General features: G+C 36.3%; 1 protein-coding gene across 3 annotated transcripts in view; it reads right to left on the reverse strand.

Annotated features, from left to right (window-relative positions):
* Window positions 1-17,494, reverse strand: part of LOC131033443 (uncharacterized) — a 239,473-nt gene that overhangs the window by 179,978 nt on the left and 42,001 nt on the right. For all 3 annotated transcript variants that reach the window (XM_057965648.2, XM_057964986.2, XM_057966345.2), the window contains one exon: window positions 388-498. In XM_057965648.2, coding sequence (XP_057821631.1) covers window positions 388-498 — 111 coding nt within the window. The remainder of the gene's footprint in view (window positions 1-387; window positions 499-17,494) is intronic.

A 17,494-nucleotide genomic window follows, 5' to 3' on the forward strand; every position in this document is an offset into this window, starting at 1 on the left:
GTGAGACTAGAAAACATATGAAAAAATAATCTTCAACTCAAATTTGAAAGTATTTCAAACAACATTGACCAAGATTATAAACATACAATTGTAGATATTCATCATAGAAGAAACTGCAGGCCATTTGCTCCTAGGAATTTGTATAACTCGCTATCATTTTAATTGAGATTCATAATTGATCACATATATATAGACCAAATATCTAAAAAGAAAAGTATACACCTCTACTTAAAACCTAAAATAAGAATAATCAAATTATCAACTTTTGGTTGTCTTTGACTATTATAAATTTAACGTATAATAAATATTCACACAAATTCACCTTATATTTGATTACTCATGTCAAATTTAAACCTAACTGAAGGCTTTTGTTGAGCATAAAAGTACCGCTGTCTCGAAGGATTGTTAAAACAGCCCATGTTGAGGCTGTGATCATGGACCTCTGAACACCAAGATAACTTGAGTTAAATGCCCTCCACTTTGAGTTATCAAATTTAACTGCATAGAAATATGAAAGAGTGTAATTTAACCAAAGATATTTAATGATTATAAACTATAAATAGAATAAGCAGAAGGTCAATAAAAATTCTACAAACTCTTAACACTGCAAATTAAATGATAAGAACCACAATCACATGGACACAAGACATTAGTTCCATACTCCCATCTAACATGAACAAACGTGTTTTTAACAGATTTTTGGAAAATATGTTTGGTGATTAAACACACTTATCCGCGGTCCGGTTCAATTATGTCATTGATTCTGGAAGGGAGCAGGCAGAACAGTGTGGGTTCATCCCAACTGAACATGAGCAAACCCTGGGAGGTTCCAGCAGGCTCAAAGCACACCCATAGCATATCAATCTTTTGACAAGTTTTTCTTTTTTTTTTCTTTTTTTTTTCCCTCTTTCTTTTAATTAAATTCTCAGCTTTGACTTTGATTGTAAGACCCTAAAACAAATCCCCAACCCTCGAAGTGCCAACTAAAACATTTGAAACGCTAAAACAAACTCATTTTCCCTCATTTTGGGTGCAAAAACCAACTACCATTCTTTTGCTGACTTTTCTTTCTTTCTTGTCACTTGTCATGTCCCCTTTTATTTAAAATTTAATTTTGGCATTTATTAACCCATTTTATTCTTCCATGGGTTAATTGGACAAGCTTAGGGAGAATGATTAATTTAATATTTAGAAATGTCCAAATGTTCTTAATATCAAAAGGACATTTAAATATTAAATTAGAAACACTTAGTGGGATGTTGGAATTTGAGTCATTTTGGGAAGGTTGTTGCAGAATGAATTTTAGAAACTTTCCGTCGTTATGAGTGGAGAAGAATATTTGATAACTCAATGACAAGTTTTAGCAATTGTCATAATTAAATTAGTAGGAGTTCCAAAGGAGGGAATTTTAATTTGAAATTGTGCCATTTGGGGAAAGTTGCTGGAGGATGAATTTTAGAAAGTTTCTGACATTACAAGTGGAGGAGAATCTTTGATAATTAAATGACAACTTTTGGCAACTATGATAATTAATTTAACAGGAATTCTAAAGGAGGGAGTTTGAATTTAGGCTCCCAAAGCTTGCATACATGATGGATACAAATATTGAGATTTTGGGAATTTGGAGTAGTTGTTGATTATCATTTTCGTCTCTACGTTTGCAGATTTGCAAGGAGCTTCTTCAGTAGACGGAACCCCGCTGAAGGAGAGAGCTTGTGGACAGAAACCCATGAGCATTATATGAGCAAAGGACGAAAACCCTTGTTCATAGAGGGCATTCTCACTCTGAGATTGTATTTGGGCTGAAGGAAATTTGGTGGATTGTTGTTGCTTCTTCTCTAGTTTCCAAGTTTAATGCTGGTGTTGTTTGGAGTGCTTTTGAAGCATAGTTTGTGATTTTTTGTTGTGAGTTTATGAACATATTACAGCAGTATGCTGCTGTTATTGAGTCTGTAATCAGTTCTGTTTATTGTTATTTTCAGTTGATGAACAAACTATTACAGTTGGAGAAGTTTGGAGTAAATTGGTAGCATTGTTTGGCATAGTTTGGTGTGTGAAGACATAGTTTGGTTTGCTGTCATAAATATAATTTCCAAATCTGAATTATATTTCTGATTTTTTGAGGATAAGGACATTACATCACTACACAAAGAGAGCTGAAGATGATCATTGAAAGTTCGAAAGTGGTTGCATTGCTATTCCTTCACATGTGCAAGTTGACATTACCTACCAAGAAGATTGTAGAAGAAGATTTTTGAAAATAAGTAATTTTCTTTTCTACATTTTTGTTTTACAAACAAACTCTCTTGTTTTGCTTTCCATTTCTTGTTTTCCTCCATTTTTTATGAATTTATCACTATGTTTAAAATATTAAAAAAGTTAAGTTTTATATATATTTTTCAATTTTTATTTGTTTTATGTGTGTTGTTTATAAAGCATATTGCCATAAGAATTACAATGGCAGCAAGTTCTACCTCCACAAGCTCACATAAATTCAAAACACATCAAAGTTCTCCTCTTTGGAAGTATGTTGATATGATACAACTGATTCCAAGTGATGGGAGCTATATTTGGATATGCAACTATTAAATTCATATGGTCAAGTGAAAGCCCATTTATGTGAAATTCCTGAACAAAGCATCAAAGCCTGCCCTAGAAATCCTGGAACACTTGTTCCATCAATGCAAGTGATAGCATAAATTAATGAGTAGGAGCCAGAGAAACGGGAATCGCCCAAAATCACAGAGTTTGGGCAATTTCGGAGTCGAGTCTGTAATGTCCCCTTCTCCGCAGTGATTAGTTCAGCTGGCTGTTCGCCTATTTCGGAGGCCCGTAGGCTAGTCGGGAGTAGAAATTAGGGGTTTCCTATTTTCTAGGAGGATTCTTTAGTATTTTCAGGGGGTGTATGTGGGAGTTTGACAGTTTGGATTCTGGATTCCTTCTGGGTTTTCAGAGAGCTTCAGGATGGTTCGACATGCATCTGCATTGGGTGACTTTTTCTGGACTTACTATTTTTAGTAAGTGCGACAGCTACTCAGAATGTGGTTAAAATCACTTTGGAAACACTTACTATTTTTAGCAGTATGCTATTTTTAGTAAGTACTATTTTTAGCAGTTCTATTTTTAGCAGGATGTCAACAGGCTTGTTCAGTAACTATTTCCGGCAGGTCAGTTTGAGCAGTTGGTCTTCCCTCATATTTTGGTGCTATTCTTGGCAAGGGTTCCTCAGCTCAGTTCAGTGACTTTCTGGCAGGACAATTCTCTCAGCTTGTTTCCCCATATCCTTGGAGCTTGTTTTGGCAGGTTCAGTATTTGATGAAAAATGGTGTTTAAAATTAAAGTATAACTTAAGGCAAAGGTTGGACAATTTATTTAAAAGGGATTGCTTAAGTTATATTCATATATAAATCATTTCCTTAATTATATATTGGGCGACTTATTGTTGAGGAAAAATACTTTATAAAGTGAAATATTAATAAGGCAAGATGGACGCCTTATGGAGAAATAAGTTAATTTTATAATACATTTCACTTATCTACCTTGGATGCCACATTATGATTTTATTGTCATTTTTATAAAGAATATTTGCTCCTATGAGAAGGTCGATTTGGAGAAAGGAGAAATGAAATGTAATTTCAAAATAATGTGAAGTGAATGTACATTTGGGTTTGGCGTTCATTTGGAGGGAATGTGAATTTGAATTTGAGCCGTCAAAATCTATAAATGAGAGTGTTGGGCTTCTCATTTGGTATCTCAGACAATTTACACTGTTAAGCTGTCGGATTGACTCCAGACAATCTTCGAGGGTAAATAACTCCTAGGGCTCTTGACAGACTTCGAGTGTGAGACATCACTCCTAGCTGTGATTGGATTTTCTGAATGTGTGGTTTGATTTTAGTGTGCATTTTCAGATTTCCAATGGTGTGGATTTCAGTGTTGCTAGTTTTTGGTGTGGCTGTAGCACGTTTTAGCTCATAACTCTCAGTTCGTGTGTCAGATCATTTTGGGTAGTGGCTCGTTCTCTTCCTATGCCACAGGCGATCAAGTTTGTAAGTTTGTAGAGCTTAATGTTGAGTACTTATTTTTTAAATGCAAATCATAGTTCTTTCCTAGTCCTACTATGTTGGGCTGCCTGAGAATGCGTGCATAAATTCATTTGGGGGTTTTGGGTGCAGTTTGTTGGTTCTAATCTCATCACCTATCTTGTATCTCTCATTTGCATCTGTTTGGGGGTAATTTCGTTGAGTGTGAATAGAGTTACAAGCATTTTTTTGAGTTTCTAAGCTGCTGGTCTGTGTGTTTCCAGCGCATGGGTTGCATATCAAAATCTGAAAAAATTGTTAGTTTGGAGTGTTTCCTTGTGTGGAGTTGGTTTTAGAGTGTGTGGGTTCTTTGGAGTGTGTTTAGAGATAAGTTGAGTGTGTGGGGAGTGATTTAGAAGTGTTTGTGAGGATTTTGATGTTGCTGGTCTGTATTTCCAGCCTGTTGTTCATTCATATCAGATTTAGTTTTGGGGGGTTGAATTTGGTTTTCAGATGTGTGAGTCTATGGATGTGGTGTGAAGAGTCTTCGTAATAAGTTGCAGCTATTAGTTTGGGTTTTGACATTTGAATATCCATGATGAATCATATGTAATGCTTGTTAGTAATACTAACAGCAATTTATTTGAACTCTCTTAGTCACACTGCATAAGTGGAAGAGGTTGGCCTTGCCACCAAGTTTGGACAATGATTCTAGTAATTTTGTAATCCATGTTTGCATTGTAAAGCTGATTAGTAGTACTAACAACTATATACTTGGATTTTTGTTCTTTGGCCCATTGCATAAGTGAAAGAGGTTGGCTTGCCACCTTCTTATCTATTGTAATTCAGTCCTCCCGCTGAATAAGCGGTTGAGTTGATTGTAATCTCATTTTCAGTCCTCCTGCTGAATAAGCGGTGGAGTTGATTGCTTTTTCATTTCTAGTCCTCCCGCTGCATAAGCGGTAGAGTGATTGTTCTTCAGTTCTTGCATCATCCTTGGCTGGTTTACCGCCAAGTGATTTTTAATATTCTCCATATCCCGCTGAAAAGTGGAAGGGGCTGGCTTGCCGCCCAAGCATTGTATTATTTCCAGTTATTTGAAGCTAACGATCCCCTCAACACCGTATGCTCTCACCTTCCCATATTGGGCACTTGGTGATCAAAAAGTGGAAGGGTTACAGTTTCAGCATTATTGTATCTTCATTTACTAACCTTAACAGGTTCTTGTTGTGATTGTAACTGGAAATAAATTGAAAAAAATTGTGGGGATATTACAGAGTCATGCTAGTCGAGTCCAAAGGGCTCAAACTCGAACTTGAACTCGACCGAGTTTGGCTCAAAAAATCGCCTAAAATCACACTCACCCAAAATCACCGAGTTTGGCGAGTCTCGACTCCCAAACTCGGTCGTGTCAATGCAATTTTAAGTCAAAAAAAACACATCTTTTAATATGTTTTCAACTGATTTTTTTTTGTTTATATTATGCTTTGCCCCTAAAAGTGAACTTCATTTCATTCATTTGGCAAAATAGGAGAAAAGTGAGTTGTGAAAAGAAACAAGAGTTCATTGAAGGAAAACCAGCAAGGAGGAAGCTCAAGATTTCATCCATAAATCACATTGGGGCTGCATTATACTTTCATTTGGTGCATCAAGAGTTGGAAAGGAAGAGTTTGCAGCTCATTTCAAGCTTGTTGTAAGAGGTAAGATTGATTTTTTGAGTTTTTTTTGTTTCTTGTAAGCAAAAATTTCATTTTCTATTCATTTCATTTGAAAGTTTTACATTTCATTCAAAAATCTAATGTAGGTAGGGTTTGTTTGTAAATTTCTTTTAAAAAAAAAGTAGGGTTTGGAATTTTGATCAAACCCTACATTTCGTTTTTTAAAAATTTACAAACCCTACCTTAGTACCTACATTAGTGTACAATTTTTTTTATATTAATTTATGACAATGCACAAATTCTCAAATATTAATTTTTTTTGTATTTGTAATAATGTCTTATTGCAATAACCTTGACTTTCTTATTTGCTTCAATTTTCACATTACAATCATACAATGTCTAGACCCCTAGTTAGAAATGACCCTACTTGGAAATATCATGAAGATTTTCCCGAGCAGAAAAAAGGACAGACAGTGTAAATATTGCAAAATAATATTCCACTGAGGCATATATAGATTGAAATACCATATTGTCGGCGTACGTGGCCATGATGCCGACCATGCACAGAAGCAACTGTTCAGGCTACACGTGAGTGCTATGTGGCAGTTGAAGCACCTGAACAAAAGAAGGAAATGGTGAAGAAGCAAAAGGATGATTTGGCGGCCATTGGTTGTGTTGGAGGGCCTTCGTCCATGCCTCCATATCATCCTAGTGCTAGGGCTTCTGCTTCTGCTAGTGCTCATGGTCCTAGCATTGCCAATGGTGGTGGGAGTGTTAGCATTGGTCCTAGAATTCATAAATCTAGGATGGATTCCTACTTTGAGCCTCGCACTACTCCTAGGTCCCAACAGTCGCTTGAGAGCATGGGTTGGAACAAGGAGGTCCATGAGGCCCCTAAATTGGTAGTCGGCAGGTTTGGGGTCTACTGCACTGTTTCATTCTTTGCAGCCAAGTGAATATTTTTTGTTTGATTGTTTTAATATTTATTGTTTGATTTTTTGTTGTACATAGTAAATACTTATCTCATTTAATTTATTTGTGACAAGTCTCCTTATTGGCAGGAAATGGTTGATGTCGTTGCCATATGCGGGGCGGGGTTCAAAGCCCCTTCTAAATCTGAATTAAGGGGACCAATTTTGTCAAATTTAGTGCATGATGTGAAGGGTGAATTAGAGGATCAACGCCAGATATGGAGTAGGTCAGGTTGCACCATCATGATTGATGGTTGGACGGATAGGAGAAATAGAACTCTCCTTAATTTTCTTGTTTCTTCCGCAGGTGATTGATTAATTTTAATTTCATTTAGTCATTAATTTTATTTTTTTTATTTAATAATTTATTGAATGATCATTGATCTTGCTTTATTTTTAATTTCAAGGGGCACTATTTTCATCAAGACCATTGATGCCTCCGTACACTGCAAAAACGCCACATTCCTATGTGAGAAAATAGAGGAGGTGATAGATGAGGTGGGTGAGGAGAACATGGTGCAGGTAGTCACCGATAATGCAGCAAATTATGTTGTTGCAGGTAGACTTTTGATGGAGAGGCACCCATCTATAGTTTGGACTCCATGTGTCACCCATTGCATTGACTTCATGTTGGAGGATATTGGAAAACTCCCATGGATTAAGACATGTGTAGAAAGGGCAAGAAATGTTTGCAAATTTGTATATAATCATTCATGGGTTTTAGCTCTTATAAGGCAATACACGGATCAGAGGGAGTTAGCTTGTCTTGGAATCACCAGATTTGCCACTAACTTCATCACATTACAGTCCATGCTTTGGTGTAAGGCGGCTTTGAGACGTATGATTGTTAGTGACGAGTGAGCTTCCTCATCCTATGCTGCTACCACTACAGGGATAGATATGGCAGATTGCATTTTTTATGAGGGAGGCTTTTGGACCCCTTGTGCTGAGATTGTGAAGATAAATTTTTTATAATTTCTACAATTTAAGTTTCTGTTTTATAGTTTATTCATAATTTTCTCTTATTTGCTCATTTTTATAAATTACACAATATTTGCAATTTTGCAGTTTGTTAAGCCCTTGGTGGTTCTCCTGCGAGTTGCGGATGGGGAAAAGCCTACAATGGGCTACATATATGAGGGCATGGATAGGGCCAAGGAGGCCATCAGATCCGTGTATGGAGAAGATGAGAGTAGGTATCGTCCCATTTGGGATATCATTGATAGGAGATGGCATAACCAGCTTCACAGGCCCATCCATGCAGCAGCATATTATCTTAATCCGGCATTCCAATTCAGCCCTACTTTCAAGGCGGATGAGGAGGTTCTTAGTGGGTTGTACTTAGTCATGGAGCAGATGGCACCTGCTGGTTGTACTCAAACCGAACTTATGCAAGAGATACAGTTGTTTTCTAGTGCTCAAGGAGAGAACTTCTCTCATCCCATCTACAAAGAAAGTAGGACAACTATGATGCCAGGTAAAAATACATTCTAAGGCATAATTTTAATTTTATTATATACTCATATTGTTTAATGAGAGTCGTGAGTGAGATTGGTTTTTTTTATTTTTCTCATTTCAAATTCAAATAATTGGTGGAACTTTTTTGGCCCAAAAACACCAAATATTCAAAAGTTGGCCATTCGCATTTTGAGCCAATCATGCAATGCATCTAGTTGTGAGTGCAATTGGAGTATGTTTGAGCACATACACTCCAAGAGGCACAATAGATTATCTGTGGAAAAGTTAAACGATCTTGTCTTTGTTCACTACAACCTCCGCCTCAGACAGAAAAGGAATGCACAAAATGGCATCTCCCCTATCATTCTAGAAGAGGTTGATCCTGAAGCCGAGTGGACCACTGAGACAGAACCTGTCTTTAGTGACAACATTGATTGGGTCGACCGGGCAGTTACAGAGGTTGAGGTTGTAGCCATGGCAGAGGAGTAGAGAGCATGAGCAGAGACAACAGAGCCAGAGGCAGACAGTGACACAAAAATTCATATACCTAATGTTAGTGAGGGTGGCATGGTGTCACGGGGAGAGGCTATGGCTGCCAAATCATCCAGGACCTACCTTAGATGCCTTCGTAGGGGGCCAAGGGATGCAAGCTCCTCTGAGCCATAGGCTTGTAGTTGTTTTTACTTTTGATATTTGTATAGAGCATTTGATCATATGATGACATGGATTTTTTATTCCACGAGTTTTGTAATATTGTATACATTTGACAATATTTATATATCTATGTTTGTTATTTCCTTCAACTGCAATTTGCGTTTATGCTTATGTGATTGATGTATACTTGTGTATGTAATCAAGTTATCTTCTATTTGATGATGTTATTGTGTCTTTAAGGAGTATTTAATAAAGGGTGCATGAAACAAGTTTTAAATCTTTAAAAATCTCTAAATTTCTTGAGTTTTTCACTTTGTCGAGTCTAGACGAGTCTGAGTCCCGAGTCGAGTCGGCCTTGTCAAGTCCGAGCAGAGTCCGAGTCTCATTTCTATGGTAGGAGCAAGATGAAGCAGCAAGCCATAGAGCAAATTATCCTATAACAAAGAGAAGATTTTAAGGACCCCCTATGCCCCCATTGAATCCTAGTGTTGTAGTCAAGAACCACCCATTTTTTACCATCCCTAAAGAAAATCCCTTACAAATAGACGACCATGAGGACCTTGAAAAATGGCATTTCAAAATGAGTCTCAAGACATTGCTGATCAACATGTATCATGATATATTTATGCAAATGTGTTGGCTTTCAATATTATTTGTCCACCATGTTGATAAAATATGATGGAAAAAATTAATGAGGCTCCAAATGGGCACAAAGGCCCAAATTATGAGGTGCATGGCACCTTATTGGAAAAAGAGGCCAAACTTGTAGAAAATTCATTGAAGCCCATAAGAGATTCAAAGGTCAAGACAAAGGTGTCTATTATTTTCAATGGATAGAAGGATGCTAAAATCAGCCCTCGATCAATGTCATTGCAGTGTCCCCTAAATGGGCAATGTTATTAAGAGTTTTGGATTGCCAAGGGAAGGTGAAAGATGGCCAATTTATTCCTAACATCCTCCTCACAATTATTGAGGAAATAGGATCTCGTAATGTTGTTCAAGTAATAATCTACAACACAAAGAATTGTAAAGCTATTGATTTGTTTGTTGATGAATGTTATCCATGTATCTTTTAGACACCTTGTGTTGTCCATTCCCTCAATCTTATGCTACAAAAGATTGGAAACAAGATTTGATTCGATTAAAAAGTTGCATGCAAAGGCCAAAAAGATCCAAATGTTTATCACCAACCACCACGTGTCAGAAAGCATGTTTATAGCATTTTCAAAATTGAAGTTTTTGAAGGTAAGTGTTTCAAAACAACTTAGAAAAAAATAACTTGTCTTAATTAGAGTATGACTATTTTATTTTTATTTTTGAATAAGTTGTTAAAACCCATTTCAACAATCATCTTGAGACAACTTGTGAAGATTGAAGAGGCATTTTCTAGCATGGTCATTAGCAAAACTTGGTCTATATGGAGGCAACGCAACACTAAGAGGACAACATATACTAAATGGATGATCCTAGATGACTCTTGGTGGGATCATGTGGAATCTCTTTAGTATGATTGAGCCCATTGTGTGATTCGTTATACCAACATGAACAAGTCTTGCTTAAGAGAGAGATAAGATGGCATCGACTCGATGATTGAAAAGATGAAGACCATCATAAATGAGGATGCGCAAGATCCTAAGAAAAATTTCTTCAAACAAGTGCACAAATTTTTGAAGAGAAATGGAACACAATGATCACCCCACTACATCTTATTGTTTTTTTTGTTAACTCGGAGGTGTCCCCGCAACTTCGGGAAGGCAAAACTAATCCTCTGGGCCACGTGAAATTCCGCAAGGGACCCACCCTAGGCATGGCTGGAAAAAGTGGCTCTTTTAGTTGGGACAAGGTTTGAACCTGTGTCGATTGTTCGTGTCTTTCAATGGCTCAACCAACCAATCTACATCTCGAGGTCGACTACATCTTATTGTTGCATTGAGTCCAAAATACTACAATGATGAGGTTCTTTCTATGCCAATGAGGATTGCCACATATAAAAATTATGAAGTCAATGAAGGCTACAAGTCAACATTTTGTAGACTCTTCCTTGACCCTAATTTGCGAGATATAGTCATGAGTGAATTCGTTGATTTTACACACTCCAACATTTTGTAGACTCTTCCTTGACCCTCAATCAAAGTATTGAGGCTCTCATAATAAGTTCAAGGAGGATGCTTATAGCTTATTATTGGCCAACAATTCCAACACCTACAACCTCTTGCAATAAAAGTTTTATCATAAGTTTGATAATTTTTAGTTTTTTATATTTGAAGATTCATTCATAATTTTTACAATGTATAATTATATCTCTCTACTTCGTCTTAAATTTTAATAGGTTGCTAGCTCGTCTAAATCTGAGAAGAATTGGAGCACATACTCCATCATCCACTTAACAAAGCACATTCAGTTCCTATCAAAATGGGAAGAGAACTTAATGTACGTGCATTCCAACTTGCACCCCCTTCCACACAAAAACATATGGCTACAAGAAAGAGGACACAATGTTGTGGGATATGGAGCCAAAGCATATTGGTTTGGATGCTTCCACTTCCCAAAATTTGCATTTGAGGAGCCAAAATTAAGCACCAATTTAGTGTGAGAGACTGAGAGTCAATGGAACTGTTGTGGTTCTTCAAATATTCCTACATAATCTAATGTTGATGATGATGAAGATGTTGGTGATTTAGAAAACCAATATGGCACTGAAAACTAATTGTTGAACTTGAAATTATTATTTTGACATTGAACTTGAAGTTTTGAACAATGAATATTTTATAATAATTATCATTTATCTTTTAAATGGCATCTGAGTTTATGGTGGTTATGTTGATTACATGATGATATGTGGTATTCTAAACCTAATCCCTGCTCTTAGGCTGCAAATATATATAATTCTCACATGCTTTTTGTGTGGACAAACCCAAAATGAAACCAACCCCAAAAAATTTATTTTGTCAGATCCACAAACCTAAACCAAAACCAGCAACATAGTTTTTTATAAAGCAAGAACTAAACCTACACAATGTTTCTTTTTCAAGTTGCTTCCCTTTATTATGGAATAGATGATGATAATTGTTTTTCTAAAGAACTAGATAATTATTATTCAAAAAATTAGTTAAGTCATGTAGATAAGAAATTCATATTCAATAAAGCAATGTTTCACCCTATTATATATGCAAAGTGAGGTTGATATCTTTCAACAAGGTTACAACTTCAAGTCTTGACAGCATTCAATGTGAGGGACTTCGGTTTCAATTGACTCCCTCATTGTGAATAGGAAGTTTTCTGCCAAAGGTGGATAATTTTCTTCATAGTGTCAATGAGAGTGCATAGTTGGATGAAGAACAATTCTTTCTGCTTGAGGATGAGTCAGCATCAAAATCATGCATTGAATCAAATATGGATATGACGAATTTGTTGCCAAACCTGGACAGTTTCTAGTAATACCTTAAAAGCAAGTCATCAATAGAAGACAAAGTGAATACTCTCTTAAGACTTGATTCATCCCATCTTCAATATCTCCCACCTATATAAATGGAGAACCAAGTGATGAGCATACATAAGTCATTAGTGATTTTATGCTAAAAGTGGATTTCATAGAAGCAAGGGTCGTCAAGAGCATAATGAAGGATTTGAGTCTAAAGTGATCATCATCTACAAATGTGCTACAACCACAAGACTTTGCAAGATATCTACCAAAGGAAGTACGAGATCTCCAACTAATGGAGATAAATTTTGATGGGAAGCGAGACTATCCTAAGCTACAAAACATTTACGAGTTTGTGCTTGAGTTTTCCCGTCATGATTTTCTATATCATCCTAAACTATGGATATCAATAAATATGTTGCAAAAGGTTTCAAGGATGCAAACCACGACAATTGGACTTCGAACTCAAAGGGGGGTTTACAATTTTTCTTAGCCTATAAATGATTTCATCTAGCTACTTCTCTTCCTCGTGACCATCCATTAATAGGTGATATCATTTTAGATTTCCACCTTGTTGTATGTGTTTTTTTTTGTTGCTTTTGTTTAGGCTAGGTTTAGTCATTTGATTAGGTATTATACATAGGCTCGACTCTATTACCCAATGGATGGATTTCAATACTATTTAAATAGAGATTCTAGAGTCCTCTTATGGCCAAGTATGTCACATGGTGCCCAAATAGAGTCAATTAATGCCCCCTGAAGAATTTTCAAGAAAAACACGGTTTTTTACTAATTAGGGCCAGCTTGGCTTTAAGAGGGTAGAAAGAGGCAAACACTTGTGCTAGGTTTTGCTCATGGATTTTGTTTTAAGTGGCTTATGTTATCCTACAATGTGTATATGATTAACAAGTCAAACTCAAAAAAAAGACAAAAGCCAAAAATTAAAGATGTCGTCTTCTTGTTGCCTAAACCCAAGAATAACAAACTGAAACATAGCACTATTTCCCATTGCTTTGCTTGAAATCACCATCGCTTCACTCTCCATTAGATGATCAGATTCCAAGGGCAATTCTAGTGCTAGGGTTTTTCTGGTGCAGTTTTTTGGTAAATTCTAAGGATGCCATACCACTATTCTTCCTTTCTAAATCGACTTGAAGCCCACTTCTTGTTGTTGCAACGTTGGACTTAAAATATGTTGTTCTTCAACCTCTTTTCAGCCACCTAGAGTTTGTTGTTCTTTGAAGGAAGTTTTTTAAGGTGCCACAAATACTAACTAGGGTTTGTGTTTTAAGATGGATTCATGGTTAAATCCCTAGGATTTCTTCATGTTTTGTAGAGGTTTTCAAACATGTCAAAACTTTGGGAGGCACTTCTTAGTTTTCAGATTGATCAAAACAATTGACAACTTCTTCAGTGGCTATTTCTAGCAATTGTTGCTTCTCGTGATCTTGTTTTTGGATATAGGGTCAAGGTTCATTGTTAGGTCATTTTGGTTAGTGTTACTTTATTATCTGTTGAAATTGTAGGAGCACTTTTGCTTTAAAATGTCTTTCTTTCCTACTTTTTTGGGAGCTTATAAATAATTATTATTTTAAATCCCAAAAATATTGGATATTCTTTGTAATTTATAAATAAGTGCTTTGAGCAGAAAATATTCTTAACAATGGTGGGTGTTGTGCTTGAGCTGATAAAGGAGGGAGTTGGGCTTGAAGAAGGTCAATTTTCTATGTCTAAAAAAGAAGAACAACAGAAAACAAATGCTGATGGTACAAAGGGATCAACATCAAAAATCAGACATAATGCTCCTAACTTAAGGCAAGGATGTATGAACAGGTTCAATAATTCCTTTTTCCATGGTTATTGTTTTTCTTGCAACTATTTTGGACACAAGGCCATAAATTGTAGAAGGTTTACAAGGAATGATTTCAGTTTTAGGAGTAGGAATACTTTTATTCCTCCAAGGAATTACAATATAGTATGCTATAAATGTAATAATCTTGGTCACATTGCAAAAGTTTGTAAAACTGAAATGGCAGATTTTTCTAAGCAGAGCAAGAAGGATGAGAATGTGGAAAAGTCAACGGAGGTTGCTAAGGTTTGGAAGAAGAAAGTGAAGGAAGTGCCAGTGGAATCTCTAATTGTGCAAACTAATACAGATGCAAAAGAACAGTTGTCACGATTTTGAGGAAAAAATTGGCAAACCCTCCAAACTATTGCAGATGAGCAAGATGCCCGAAAATAGACTGCAAATAAGAGACTAGTGCAGATGTTCGCACAACAACTCCAACTGCAACGAAAAACAGACTGCAGCAAAGTAAAATTTTTGAGGAAAAAATCATAAACCCTCATGATTTTTATTTTTTTTTACAGGGACAAAAAATATTTAAAAACCCACAGATAATTTTTTGGGACAAAATTATTAATACCCACAGATTTTTTTAAGGGAAAAAATATTAAAACCCATCAAAAAAAATTTTTAGGTAAAAAAAATATTAAAAACAGAAACAAACATCGATGCCCATAAGCCATCTTCACGCTTTTCGAGGCACGAAAAATGAGGTACTGAGAAGACGCTAAGTGCACAAAACCTGACTGCCTTCCAACATCAAGTTGGTCAATGACGCCATCTTGCACGTTTCCCAATGCATGGAAAAGAAAATCCGAGAAGAGGCGTTGGCACGGAATTCAAAAAATTTGAATCCCAATGCAGAAACAGAGGCAAATGCAAGTACAGACTTCAAAAAATGAAGTGTGGTGAGCACAAATTTCAAGAAAAAAATTCCGGCTAACCCAGAAAAATCCGAAGACAACCCAGAAATCCTTGCGAAAAACCCAGAACGAATCTACTATTGGAATCTGGATCTGCTAGCTTGAAAATCGAGGCACCCAGAAAATTCTAATGACGACCCAATTGAGATCTCAAAAAACCCACCAAGAATCTGCAATCAGAAAACATTTCAACTTGATCTGAAGGGTAAAAACCCTAATCAAAAATGCAGATTTCCGTCCAAAAATGGCAGAAAAAAATTGCAGGCGGGAGAAAAAACGCGTTGCGTGGTTGCACAAAATGCAGGAGAGACGGGTCGCGGGAGAGGGCCGAAAATAGCTGAAAACCCTAGTAGCTGCAGCCAAAACGAACTGCCAAAGTAGCAATTTCGAATAAACAAAGAAATTTTTCAAAAAAAAACTATCACGAATTTTTAATTGAAAGATTATTTCAAAAATAACCAAGGCTCTGATACCATAATACAGATGCAAAAGCATATGGATTTCAAAGAATCGATGTTGTTCAATTAATCGAGGAGACAAAGCTCCTTTAAATAGAGTTACAAAGATGATGTTTCTAAAAGAAACAATTATTAACTAGAGGCGAAATTAGAAACAACTTAAATGACCATTAATAACACAAAGTGAAAGATATTATTCTAATACAAACAACCCCCCCATGCATAAAATGAAAAAAACAAATGGTATATTGACAGTGGCTATTCTAGGCATATGACTGTAGACAAGCAAGTTTCTTACTCTCAAAAGAAGAAATGAAGGTAAGGTAAGGTTTGGTGGTGATTTTTCAGCAAAATTCAAAGGTACAGGTACACTTGTTTTGAATGATGATGTGGTACAATAATTGAGAATGCTTTATATGTAGGTGGTCTGAAGCAAAATTTATCAATTGTGAGCCAGTTGTGTGATCAAGGACATAGTTTGAGTTTTAATTTAGATTGTCGTGAAGTTATAAAAGATGGTAAGCTTATTGCAAATGCAAAAAGGGCTGCGAACAATTTATGCACTCTTGATGATATCAAAAAAGAGAAGTTTGGAGTGTTTCCACTCCATCATTGAGCTGCCTGCTTGGACTCAAGGGGAGTTCTTTCATTGTCACATTCTTTCAGCCCCATTTTTGTTATGTAGGATGGTTTCAGCTTTTGCAAGTTGGTTTTGTCATTGATGTCAAGGTGGGAGAAGTAAGTTTGGGGAAGCAGTATCTCAAGGGGAGCAGTTTTTGTTTTGTTGGTTTCAGGAGGTGGCAAATGCAGATGGGGTTGCCATCAAATGACAAAGGGGGAGATTGTTAGTTTTTTTGTCATTGATGTCAAGTGGTTTTTGTCAAGCTTGTGCTATTCAAGCTAGAGGTTTACTCAAAGTAATATTGGATTGAGTTTAAAGAGCTTTCTGGGCTGTTGTTTATTCATTAGAGCTTTTCAATTTTGGTTGAGCTGCTTGATGTGCTTGAGGTGCTTGATGTGCTTGAGCTGCTTGAGCTGCTTGACATGCTTGACATACTTGATCTACTTGATCTGCTTGACCTGCTTTAGCTCCTTACTTGCTTCCTCCAACTGCTTACTTGGTTGATTTAGGTGCTTGGTTGGTTGCTTGAGGTGTCTAGTTGTCAACTTCAACTAGTTGTATGCTTACTTGTCACTTTTGTCAGCTTCCACTTCAGATTTTTGCCATGTCAACCTCTTATGCCATATCATCAGATTTATGTATTTCATGGGACTCGATTCTTTCCTAAGTCTTTGCAACATACTAATATTGTGAAAAAAAAATTTGACGAAGGAAAAGAGGAATTAATTTTTGAGCCATATTAGTCAGATTTCGTGGAGATTTAATGAGGCACGATAAGCCTCGTCTCTTCGTATAACCGAAAAGTTTTTTTTGTTTAAATTTTTTCGTTTATGGTGTTGTCGTGGGGAAGTGGAGTATTAGTGTTGAAGGTTTTTTTTTTTTAAACGAATTGGGAAAACCTTTTTCTGTGCTTTGTTGGTTCTTTATATGGCTACATTTTTCTTTGATACAATATTGTGGTCAACTTAAAAAGGCAAGAAGTTTTTATTAAATTGGATGGTTTTCGATTTTTGGATGCCGGAGTTTGTGATGGCAGTGGAAAATCACAGCTGGAGACTTGTGAATTGTCCCTGTTTCGATATGTGTTGGAGATGCTTTTTTAGTGTGGGGATGTTCGTATTTTGAATATTTTTTGGTGACTTGAATATCCAGACGTTTTTCTTCTTTACAGCTTGTATTTATTTTTATCGCTTGGTTGATTTAGCAGATTTGGGGAGTAATATCTATGTTGCACCTGTGTCGTATCATTTGGAAGAATGGTTGAGTGTGGTTGAAAAGTTAATCAAGTTGTTGTTATTTCTAACTGGAGGTCATTAAATGTTTGCTGGAAATCAATATAGGGGTGCATCGTGCAAGAGGAGATGATGAGCATAATTATATCTTTTGTTTAATAACGTTGAGGTGTGTTGACGTGTCTAAAGTCGCATCGCTACAACTCTATCCGGCCAACGCAGAATAGAA

The sequence above is a fragment of the Cryptomeria japonica genome, chromosome 3, assembly GCF_030272615.1.
Source record: "Cryptomeria japonica chromosome 3, Sugi_1.0, whole genome shotgun sequence".
Lineage (NCBI taxonomy): Eukaryota > Viridiplantae > Streptophyta > Pinopsida > Cupressales > Cupressaceae > Cryptomeria > Cryptomeria japonica.